The 12,667-nt window shown below is 24.9% G+C and overlaps 1 protein-coding gene across 2 annotated transcripts in view; it reads left to right on the top strand.

Moving 5' to 3' along the window:
• The first annotated feature begins 8,034 nt into the window (after positions 1–8,034).
• The window catches only part of LOC117176747 (cohesin subunit SA-1-like), a 34,184-nt gene continuing 29,551 nt past the window's right edge, over positions 8,035–12,667 (top strand). Inside the window, exons 1-3 of one of the 2 annotated variants that reach the window (XM_033367022.1) lie at positions 8,035–8,138; positions 8,259–8,469; positions 11,171–11,446. In XM_033367022.1, the coding sequence (XP_033222913.1) occupies positions 8,079–8,138; positions 8,259–8,469; positions 11,171–11,446 (547 nt within the window). In that variant the 5' untranslated portion in view covers positions 8,035–8,078. Of the gene's footprint in view, positions 8,139–8,258; positions 8,470–10,986; positions 11,102–11,170; positions 11,447–12,667 lie in introns of those variants that run through there. The other variant, XM_033367023.1, reaches the window with a different exon arrangement.

The raw sequence follows: 12,667 nt of genomic DNA, 5'->3' as shown, positions 1-12,667 counted from the left end.
TTTTTCGTCAAGAAACTTACTATTAAAAAGTGGGGCAACATTTTTGTGTGATGCTCAAAATATCTTTATAGTCAAGAACTCAAAATTTTGGAGAATCACAATATGGCAGCCAAAAATTGTGGAAAAATTTTAGTGATTTATCCTGAAGCGAATGCAAGATCTAAAATTTAAAACTATTGAACAAATGGCGCCTATTAAAAAAACTGAAAATAAAACTTTTTTCTCACAGTTTTCGAGGTAAGTTTTAAATTTCGGGAAAACAAACTGTTTCGATTACAAGATTCCTTGATTATTTTTAAAATCTAAAATTTTGAAAAATACAAAATGACGGTCAATTCAACATTTAAAAATAGCTCATTTTTCAGTTGAAACTTAGTAAAAACAAACTGTTTCTTTTTAGGAACTATTTGATCATTTAAAAAATTCAGAATATTGACAAAAATGGTAGCCAGTTCAAAATAAAAAACTTATTACTACAGTTTTTAACGAAATATTTTTAAACTTGGTCAGAAGAAGAGATATTGATTAAAAAACTATATAACATAAAAGGAGCAAACATAAATTTAGAAAAAATAAATAATTACAGAATATTATAGATTTTAAGATTTTAATTTTAAATTGGCTGACATTTTTTTTAAATGATGGATTTTAAGAATTATCAAGAAGCAAACGTAAAAAATCAGAAAAACTGCAACTTTCTAGCAATTATCTAAGAAAAAATAGTTATAAACATTAATAAATTTTTTTAACAATTATTTCTATTACATTTAATTGATTATTTCATCGCTTTAACTAAAAAGAAAATAAGTTGCAAAATTCTAGAAAAAATGCGACTTTCTAACTATATTCTAAGAGAAAATTGCTAAAAACAATAATAAATTGTTAAAATAATTTATATAAACGATTTATATTTTAAAAAATCATAATTAACGTCAAAAACTTGAGAAACCCAATTTTTCACTTATGGCGTTCTTTTGGGACTCTTTGAAATAGATTTATGGGGGTGACATTTAAAAAGTAAATTATTTATTTGTAATATATAACCCATTATGAAAAGAAATGTTGAGTTTTTTAAAAATTCGACAAAAAAAATTCCAATGCATTTTTGGACAAACGTAATGCCTATAATTTGAAAGCTTCCCACTCGAGCGGAGCAAGTTTCCACTTATCGACTGCGCAAAATTCTTTGCAAATTTACCATGGCCGGTAAAAAAAATTCGTTTGTGAAGAAGGGGGGAGGGGTGCTAATTTTCGATAGCGTCGAATAGAAACGCAGAACTAGCAGTGTCTAGCACAGTGGAATTCATTTGAATTCATTCGCAAAATCCAACCGCAAAAGACTGGGTGCAGTTTGTTTTCTTTGTGGTTTTAGTGATTTTAGTTTGCAATTATTGAAAGATTTTTTTACATGTACTGATTGAAATAGTTGTGTGATTTTCTAATCTGTATTTTAACTGGTAAGTCTTGATTTTTTATTAAATATAACATGATTTATGGAATATATTGCACGCATTGATATTATTAGCTGTAATATTTGTATAGCATTATTAGTTTTTAACATTGAGTTTCAAGTGAAGTAAAACAGAGTTTATTAATTGATTTTTGGAAAAATTACAGGCTAGATTTTTCTATTTTTCATTACGTATTGTGATTATTGAATTATTCCCGCCTTCCTCGCCTCATTCATTGTTCATTTCCTAGAATTTAAAATAGAAATTCCCGGTATTGTTTTCGTTGACGCCATTTTACCAATTCGCAGAATTTGACCCGCGTATTTCTTAAAACTAAACTAGAAACTGAACCAAAATAGAAACAAATAATTGATTCAATTTATAGAATAACTGGATTTATTAATATTATACCTAACTGTATTAAAGTAAGAGTATTTCTATAATAATCGAGTAATATAAATAAAAAGAGTAATAATGATTTATTCTCGCGCCTTTCCTAGAATTCAAAATAGGAACTCCCGGTATTGATTTCAATTGTTTTCGTTCACGCCGTTTTCCCAGCTCGCAGAATTCGATCTATTTTTAAAAATCAAACTAGCTAGAAACTGAAACAAAATAGGATTGAAAGAAAATAATAATATAATTTAACGAATAACTGGATTTTAAAATAATACATCTAGTCGTATTTAATTAAAAGTATTCCTATAATAATCGAGAAATATAAATAAATAAAGTAATTAATCGGTCCTTGAAAAATGATAGACTGTATAGGTGGCTTTTTAAGTGCTTTAAAGAATTCCTGTTTTTCTCCCTGTTTTAAAGAAAATTTTAATTTTCCGCGTTGTTTCGCTTAAATGCAAACTGAATTACCCAAAAAGAAAATCTAACTACTTTTCGTCGAAAGTTAATTCTTCTTAATTCAAAATTTTACTCATTATATTTTTGTTAGAAAATTCTTTGCATGTGGTAAAAAAAAATACTATGTACTTTGTTGAATATTGAACTATTTTGTTGAAAATTCGTTTTTTTTTTAAATTTAAAAACTGATTTCCTTAACTAAAAAATTAACTAATACATTTTTGCTGAAAATTCATCATTTATAGTTGAAAATTCAATTTTTCATTTGATTCAAATTTGAACTATTTTGTTTAAAATTAGTTTATTCTTTGTTTCAAAATTAATTTTTTAAATTTAAGATTGGCATATTTAATTTCTGGCTGAAAATTTATGAATTTTGTTGAAAATTCTAATTTTCTATTAGAAAATTAATCTGAAAATTTGTGTTTTTTTTAGTTAACTAACCCATTTTTCTGAAAATTAATCGTATATCGTTTAAAATTTAGCTATTTAATTTTTCATTTGTTTTGACATTTTAACTACTTGGTTGAAAGTTAAACGACTTTGTTACAAAATTCATTTTATTGGTTTAAGAAAGTTCAATTTTTATTAGGGCGAATTAATTTTGAAGAAATAAGCTAATTTTCTAGAAAACAGTTTATAATTTTGTACACAAGAGTTTAATTTTATACCAAACTGTTGAATTTTGAATCCAAAAAGACTAATTTTCTATAAAACGGTTGAATTTTTAAACCAAGAATATGAATTTCAAATTAAAAAAGTTAACTTACAAACATTCACATGAATTTTTTACAAAAAAAAAAAAGATTTTCAGTGAAAATTTTTTTTTTTAAGTAACAAAAAAAATGGAAATTTCAACTAAATTTATGAATCTTTAACAAAATGAAAAGAAGTTTTAAGAAAGTATTTCAACTTTCAACCAAGAAGCTGAAATTTCGACAAAAAATGTAATAGTTTATATATTAAAAAATAAAATATTTGAATAAAAATTTAAAAAACAGCTGAGTTTAAGCAGCAAAGACCAATTTTCTTCAAGTTACTTGATTTTAACCAAAATACTTGATCTACCAAAAGGCAATTTTTCAGAAAATTAAATAAATTTTTAACTAAATACACTTTAAAGAATGGATGTGATGTTAGTCAAAATTTCATTTGATTAATCTGTAGTTTATAATTTTTTCGTTTCTAACATTTTTGAAATAAAGAGTTGAATTTTTAGATAAAAAAAGTTTAATTTTCAACCAAAGATGTAGTAGATAAAGCTTCAATGACGAGAATTAATTTTTAATTAAAAAAATAGTTTTCTTCTTGTGAGTTCAATTTTGTACAAAATATTTGAATTGTATACCGAATTGTTGAATTAAAAAAAAATACATAATTTTTAAATGAAATAGTTTAATTTTCAAGCAAGTAGATTAATTTTTACCAAAAGACTAATTTTCAATTTAAAAATACGAGAAAAAACGGAGTTTTTAACTAAAATTATTAATCTTTATCCAAAAAACTTAATTTTTGAAAGGGTAGTTCAACTTTGAACCGAGGAGTTTAATTTTCAAGAAAAAGTTTATTCGTTTATTTTAATATAATGAAATATTTTAATAAAAAACGAAAAGGCAGTTGGATTTAATCAAATAAGACAAAATGTCATCAATCTACTTGATTTTTAACGAAAAATTTATTTGTTACTAAAAAGACGAATTTTCAACACAAGAAATTAACTTTTCTACTAAACTGTCAATCGTAAAAGATTAATTTTTAAACACAAAGTTGAATACTTAACCCAAAATGGTGAATTTTTTTATTGGGGGAGATACATTTTTAAACCAAAAAATTGTTTAATTTTCAAGCCAGAAATACGAATTTGCAACAAAGTAGTTCAATTTTTAACAAAATAATTCATTGTAAAACCAAATAATACAAATTTTAATAAAAAAAATATATAAATTTATAGCTAGAAATTTAATAGTAAATATTAAACTTTGAACATAAAATAGTTGAATTTTCTTATTGAGTTCTATTAATTAAGTTGGCATTTAAGTGTGGAAACATGAGAAAAAAGGGAAAGACTGTGATAAATAAATATTAGTTCTGTTGATTTATTGACGTAAAGCATTAAATAATAACATTTAAACAGACATTAAAGTTCATTATCAATACTCGAAAAATTTTATGACACTATTTTTACAAATTTGTAACACTGTTTACACTATTTTCGATCTCTGAAGTGAGTCCGAGGCCTGTGTTTGTATGCTGTGTGTTTTTATTTAATGTCCTTATTAAATAAAAATTTTAAAAACCCCCGGTTTTGAAATTCCTAGAATTTCTGGCCTAAGCAGTTTCTCAGGGACCAGGGCGAGAAACAGTTGCGACTCTCGCCTCCGAATTGCCGGAGTGCGCGAGTACTCAGTCGAGTATATTGCGCAATATTATGCATTCCGATTGGAAACGGTTCAGGCGGTCGAGACTCCTTACATTTCGGGATTTTTATGTAGAGATTAGAATAGAGTGTAACTAAATGAAATAAAACGAATTTAACATGTTTTTAATTAGTGAAACTTGATAGGAATAGAGCAGAATATGGCCAAGATGCTCGGAAGACCCAGGAAAAAAGGACATAAAATTCCTATCGTGGGGGATTCTGATATTTCCGACGAATCTATGAGTTGTAGTCCAGTCGATACTACAACGTAAAAATCAATTCTATATTATTAAATTTCATTCATTATAGTGTATTAGATATAAATTTTATTAAAACACAAAAATTTAATAATTTGTAGATCGGAACGACATGATTATAGTTTCTCACGATCATCGCAACGGTCCCTTAATTTCGAAAATTCTTCAGATTTTGCAGAACCAACACCGGCACCGTCTCAGAAAAAGAAAACTTACTCTACTCCCAAGTCTAGGGGTAAATTTAAATTATACATAATTTTTTTCGAATGTGTTGTCAATTAAATTAAAACAACGAAAATTATTTTCAGGGGAGATTCAAAAGGCAAAAGATAAAAATATTGATTCGTATTTCACAAGCAAGACACCTAAAAAGGGTCGTGGTCGTGGAAAAAGAGACTCTCAATCGTCGTCTCAAAATTTAGATGAAGAATCTATGTATTTTCTCATCAAGAACACAAACTCTTCGCTTGATGTACGTATTCAATTTATATAATTAATTATTCAGTGTGTCTACCCACTCTTATTTTTTGGTTGAAAATTAATTTTTTTTAACTGGAAATTCCATTATTCTATTTTCGGTTAAAAATTAATTTTTTATAAGTGTAAATTTAACTATTATATTTTTGGTTGGCAATTAAAGTATCTGGTTGAAAATTCGTTCTTTTTGAGATGAAAACGTAATTACTTGGTTAATAAAATAATTATTTTTATCATTTTAATATCAAATCAAACTTTTTGGTTGAAAAATGAACTTTTTTCTTAAAAATGAGTTTTTTCTTTAGCTGAAAATTAATTTTTTTACAGAAAATAGAAATATTTCAGTAGAAACTGAACTATTTTGTCGAAATTTTTTTTTCTATAAATTAATTTTTTTTAAACTCAAAATGTAACTAGTTCAGTTTAATATTTTATCATTTGAGTAAAAAATTTATCTCTTTGTTTGAGTATTAGTTTTTCACTAAAAATTAATCAATTTAAATTTTGGTTGAAAAATTATATTTTTTAGTTGAAAATTAATCTTTCTTGGTAGTAATAATAATCTTCTTGGTTCAAAATTAATCTTTTTGTTGAAAATCCAATTATTTTAACTGAAGATTCATCATTTCGGTAGAAAATCACCTTTTTGGTTAAATTCCTACTATTTTAATTAAAGATTCCTAATTTTTGTAGAAAATTCATGAGTGTGGTTAAAAATTATTTTTTTTAGTGATATATTAACTATTCTATTTTTAGTAGAAAATTTATATTTTTAGATAAAAATTCTTGGATTCTTTAGACAATTCGTCTTCTTTGGTAGAAATTAATCTTCCTGGTGCAAAATTAGTATTTTTGGTTAAAATTCAACTATTCCAGTAAAGAATGTATAATTTTAGTTTGGTTGAAAATTTTTTTTTAAGTTAAATATTAACTATTCCATTTTTAGTTGAAAATTAGTTCAAAATTCAACAATGGTGGAAAATTTGTATTTTTTCCTTGAAAATTCAACTATTTGGTTGAGAGTTAACGTATTTGTTGAAAAATTGTCTGTTTTGTTAGAAAATTAATTTTTATGGTCGAAAATTCCAACTATTTAACTATTTCAGTTGAAACTGAACTATTTTTTTTATTTTTTTTTATGTTTTAACATTAATTATTTTTAAATTGACAATGTAACTGTTCCGGTTTAATAATTCATTATTTCAGCTGAAGGTTAGATCGCTTTGGTTAATCATCAATTTTTTTAAACTAATAATTGAACAATTCAAATTTTGGATGAAAAATGATCTTTTTTAGTTAAAAATTCGTATTTTTTTTGTTAAAAATCAATCTTCATGATTAAAAATTAATCTTTTTGTTGAAAATTCAATTGTTGAAAATTCATCAGTTCGGTTGCAAATCATATATTTTTTTAAATTATACTATTCAAGTTGAAAATTATTAATTTTTTTAAAACTGAAAATGTATCTGTTTCAGTTGAATATTTTATCATTTTAGTTAAAACTTCATATTTCTGGTTCAAAATTTATTTTTTTACGAATAAAATTTTAACTATTTAATCATTGTTTGACAATTGATCTTCTTGGGTTGAAAATTTATGTCTTTTTTTACAATTCTTCTTTTTTGCTATAGATTGATCTTTTTGGTGCAAAATTAATCTTTTTGGTTGGAAATTCAACTATTCGAGTTAACTATTCATAATTTTGGGTGAAAATTAATTTTGTTGTTGTTTAAAATTCAACTATTTCAGCTACAGATTCATCATTTTAGTTGTAAATTCATCAGTTGGGTTAAAAATTGATTTTTAAATTGAAAATCGATCACATTTTTGGTTTAAAACTTATCGTTTTTAATTGAGAATTCAAGTTTCTGGTTGAAAAATTGGTCTTTTTTAGTGAAAAATGCATGTATTAATTTTCTTCTTTGAAAATTAATCTTCTCGTTGAAAATTTACCTATAATAATGCAAATGTAATATTTTTACTTGAAAATGTATAGGAATTTGAAGCGGTTTAAACTTAATTAATTTAAACTAAATACTCACTGAATTTTAAGTATAACTAGATAAAATTATCGTTTTTTAAATTATTATTCAAATTCATGGACTTCAGAGACAAATTTAAGAAATGATTAATTATGTTTTTAGCATTATTTAATTAATTGATGCTAATATATTTAATAATATCTTGTAATATAATTGGTCAAAGCTTTCTTAATTAAACATATTAATTGAATCCCTAGTAATCGGAGAAAAAACATTATTTATAATAAACTCTTGAAATTACATACACATGCCAAGTCGATTGTTTTTAAAAATGATAAATATTTGAATGGCTCCGTACTATGGAAAATTGCGCCTGGAAAAAACTTGAGATAACTAGAAAAAACCTGGAATTGTGAGGGAATTTTTTTTCAGGATTTGAGTAGACGCCCTGTCATTTCTTTGGATTTAAAATGTTTCAATTTGATTATCTTCTTTCATTTTTTATTAATTTAAAATCAGGATATTGCCGTTGATTGGATAAAGAAGTACAAAGAGAACAAGGAAGGCGCTCTCCAAATATTAAGTCAATTTTTCGTCGACTTGAGTGGTTGCAAAGCACGTATTTCTACTGAAATGCGAACCCAGATGGATAAAAACCATATGATTAATAGGTTGACTGAAGAATTGGACGAGGTAATAAATACTTAAATTAATTAATCAATCATTATATATTTTTCATTTGTTAATTATTCGTTATAAATTAATTCAATCATGATGTAATTTAGAAAAAAAATTTGATTCAAATTTGTACAGGATGTCGCTATAAAGTATCCTTTGATAAAAGCTGGACAAAAATGGAAAGAGCTTCGCTTAAATTTTTGCGAGTTTTTAGACATTTTGGTTAAGCAGTGTCACGAGAATAGAATAATGTATGACAAGTATTTTTTGGAAAATATTATTCTCTTTCTGATTTCGCTCTCCGAATCACAAGTGAGGACTTTCAGATTCACAGCGACCCTTTCAGGTATAATCAACCATTAAGATTTTAACTATACAGAGTGTCTACCCTATCTGAAAAACCAGGAATTTTTAAGGAATTTAAATATAGGTGGAAAAATATGGAAATCTCAAGGAATTTTTTGTAAAGTCAGGGAATTTTTCGTAAGAGTGCCTAATTTTTTTAAAATTGCATTATAAAATTGATTGACAATTATTCTTAATTTGTAAAATTCACTTTATATTTCATCATTTTAAACTGTATTTAACTGTTTTGTTGAAAAAGCGTTTTTTTCATTTAAATTTAATTCTTTTAGCTGAAAAATTAACTATTCTATTTGTGGCTAAAATTAATCTATCTGCCTAAAATTTCATATTTTTTCGACAATTAAACAGATGGTTTGTAATTTTTTATCTCTCCTGACTTAATTTTTTTTTAATTGAAAATTCAACTCACGTTGAGAGGTCGTCCGTTTTGCTTGAATTCAATTGTTTTTGATCAAAAATTAAAATCTTTATTGGATGAAATATCGACTACTATGTTTTTGTTCAGAATAAATCATTTTTTAAATAAAAATTTAATTACTTTGTTGAATCCTAAACTGTTTTGTTAAAAATTAATTTTTTTGCTTGAAGATTCATCATTTTAATTGAAAATTCATCTCTTTGGTTACAAAATGAGCTATTATGTTGAGAATTTCTTTTTTCTTTGGCTGAAAATATAATTTTTTCTTAAAAAATTTAACTTTTCCAGTAAATTTTTTTTACTATTTTGTAGAAAATTTTATCTATCTTTTTTTTATCGATGAAAATTAATTTTTTTAACTAAAACTGTGACTATTCCGTTTGAATATTCCATAATTTTAGTTAAAAACTCATTTCCTTGGTTGAACAGTAATTTTTTAACTAAAAATTTAGTTAATCAATTTTTGGTTAAAAAATTATCATTCTTAGTTGAAAGTACGCCTTTTTTTGGTAGAAATTAATCTTCTAGGTTGAAAATTCAATTGTTATAGTTTAAGATTCATCTTTTTGGTTTAAAATTCAAGTATTTCAGTTAAAACTTCATTATTTTGGTTGAGAATTCATCACTACCTGAAAATTTAACTATTTTTTTTTAAAATTAATTGTTTCAGATAGTAAAACTGTAACTATTCTAGTTGATTATTACATTAATTTCGGTTGAAACTCATTTATTTTGTTGAACATTAACTTTTTAAATTACAAATTGAACTACTCTATTTTTTCTTGAAAAATTATCTTTCTTATTTGAAAATTCACCTTTTTGGTAGCAGGTAATCTTATGGGTGAAAAATTAATCTTTTTAGTTGAAAATTCATCGTTTTGTATTAAAATTCAACTATTGCAGTTAAAGATTTATTATCTTAGTTGAAAATTCATCACTTTGTATAAAAATATAACTATTTCAATTAATTACTCCAGCATTTTAGTTGAAATTTCATTTATTTTATTAAAAATTCATTTTTTGGTTGAAAGTTAATCTTTTTTAGTTCAAATTTCAACTAAGTAATTGAAAATTTTACTTTTTTAGTTTAAAATTCTACTTTTGCTGTGAAAATTCATGTATTTTGTTGAAGAATTGTCTTTTTTTGTAGAAAATTAATCTTCTTGTTTTAAAATTAATGTTTTAAAAGTATTATAGTTAAATATTTTTTAATTTTTAACTGATAATTATAATATTCAATTTCTTGTTGACAATTAATCTTTTTTAGTTGAAAATTAATTTTTTTGTTCTTCTTTATTCATAATGTGTCCCCCAAGGGTTTACATGACTTCCATTCCTTACAACCGCTTACTTTTTTTTATCTTTACTATATACAATTATTTACAACTATTAACATAACTGTCATTTTATCTATTTCATTTTTGATTGAAAATAATCTCTTTTCGAAAATTTGTCTTTTTTAGTTGAAAATTCATGTATTTTATTGAAGAATCGTGTTTTTGGTAGAACATAATCTTTTTGGTTGAAAATTTATGTTTTTAGTTGAAAATTATAAGTATTCCAGTTAAATATTCCTCATTTTAGTTGAAAATTCACATTTTTTGTTGAAAATAAAATTAACTGGTTCAATGTTAACGCTTTTGTTCAAAATTCATCTTTTTTGTTTAAAATGTATCTATTCCAGGTGAAAATTCATCATTTTGGTAGAAAGTTGATGAGTGTCATAACAATTTTTTTTTGCGTAGAAATTGAATTTGTTAAATTCAACTGTTTTATTCAAAACTCGTTTTTTTTTTTTTTTTGAACCTTTTTGTGGAAAACTTAAGTCTTTGGTTAAAAATGCATCTATCTTGTTGAAAATGCAATGTTTTCATTTGCAAAGTTAGGAATTTGAAATGGTTTAATTTGAATTTAATATAGTGCCCACATTAATTTACCTAAATGCACACTGAATTTTCACTATAAGAAAATAAAATAACAATGTGTTTGAATTATTATTTAAATTTATGGACCTTAGAGATAAATTCAAGAAATTATTGATTGTGTTTTCCGTAATAATTAATTATTTAATTAATCGATAGTGCTAATGTATTTAGAAACTGAAAAAAAAATTTACAATAAACTTGAGAATGGATCCGTATTATGGAAAATTATACCAAGAAAAATCATGGAATTGCCGGAAGTTTTTTTTCAGGTTAAGAGTAGACACCCTGTTATAACAAACAAAAAAGAACTTTATTGAAATTTATATTTGTAATTGCAGTAATGAAACTTACGACAGCTTTGGTGGATGTTGTTGCGGAAATATTTAATGATTTGACAGGAACTGATAGGGAGCACTTGGATGAAAGTCAGCGTGAACGGAATGAAGACATTGATCAAATGAGACGCTTGGTGGCTGAAATGATTGAATCCGTTTTCGTTCACAGGTTCAAAGATATTTGTCCAGAAATTCGAGTCATTTGCATGGAAGAAATGGGCCTTTGGATCCAGAAATTACCTCAGGATTTCCTCGATGACAATTGCTTGAAATATATCGGTAAAGTAGTTGTTTTTCCTTTAACTGTAGCTAGGGGCTGTGCAAAAAACTCGACGTTTCAGTTAGGCATTTTGAAAAAAATAGCGAAAATCAGGGAATTTCTGTGAGAAGTACACTTAAAAAAATTATCAGGGCACAGTCACTTTTACTCATTTTTTTTTCAAATTATTTTTCACTTACATTTTCAAGATAAAGTCACTATAGTTACTTTTCTTCAAATATTTTATTGGGAACAGACTATTATCCATGAAATAACTCATAGGTATTTTTCAAGATTCTGAGAAATTTTAAAGGATTTTAAATATTTTAGAAAATTTTAAAAGATTCCAAGGAATTTTTTCATTATACCTATTTATTCATTTGAAGGGATTTCAAAGCGCTTGCAATATTTTAATATAAAGAATTTTCTGGAATTTCGAAGATATGGAACTATTTTACAGGACCTATAAGGTCTTAAGCCATTTTCAAAGATTTCACGGGATTTGATTAGATTTCCGGGGATTTTAATGATTGTAAGGGGTTTTCAAAATAATATTTTAGTGGATTTTAAAGAATTTACTCACCATTAGTGAGGTGTTTGGTAAGGTTTCAATGATTTGAAGAGATTTGAAATTATTTTTTGGAATTCACACTCAATTCTTTTGAATATACTCAATCTTACTTTACTCAATTAACTCTTTTAAATTTTTAAAAGTCTTTGCTTAATTGGTCTTCAGGATCAATTGATAAAACGATAAAAGGATTTGAAATATTTTTTAGTTCCATTGCATTTTCAAGAGCTTTACAAAATTTCAAGGGTTTTGAAATATTTCAGGGTATTTTAAAAGATTCGCAGACATTTTCAAAGGTTTTAAACAGTTTCAAGGGATTTCTAAAGATATCAAAGGAAATCTCCTTGAAATTTTCACGAGAACCTTGAATATAATTTTTTTCTTTTAAAGTAGTTATTTTAAAGAAATTCTAAAAGTAATCTCTATCTTCAAGTCTATTATGAATGAAACTCATTACATAATAAATAAAGAGATTTCTAGGCATTTTTTGTAGATTTTACCAATTATTTTATAGATTGCAAAGAACGGACTTTAATATTGTTAATAATTCTATAAGTTTTTAATTTTATCTCCGCTAATATAGAATGTTAAAATATACATTTTTTTGTTGATATTAAACTTACAAATTATAAAAATTATAATTTGAAAATTTCGATGTTAATTGGATTTC

This window comes from Belonocnema kinseyi, chromosome 7 (assembly GCF_010883055.1).
Source record: "Belonocnema kinseyi isolate 2016_QV_RU_SX_M_011 chromosome 7, B_treatae_v1, whole genome shotgun sequence".
Classification (NCBI taxonomy): Eukaryota; Metazoa; Arthropoda; class Insecta; order Hymenoptera; family Cynipidae; genus Belonocnema; species Belonocnema kinseyi.
This window is presented reverse-complemented; position numbering and strand designations above follow the sequence as displayed.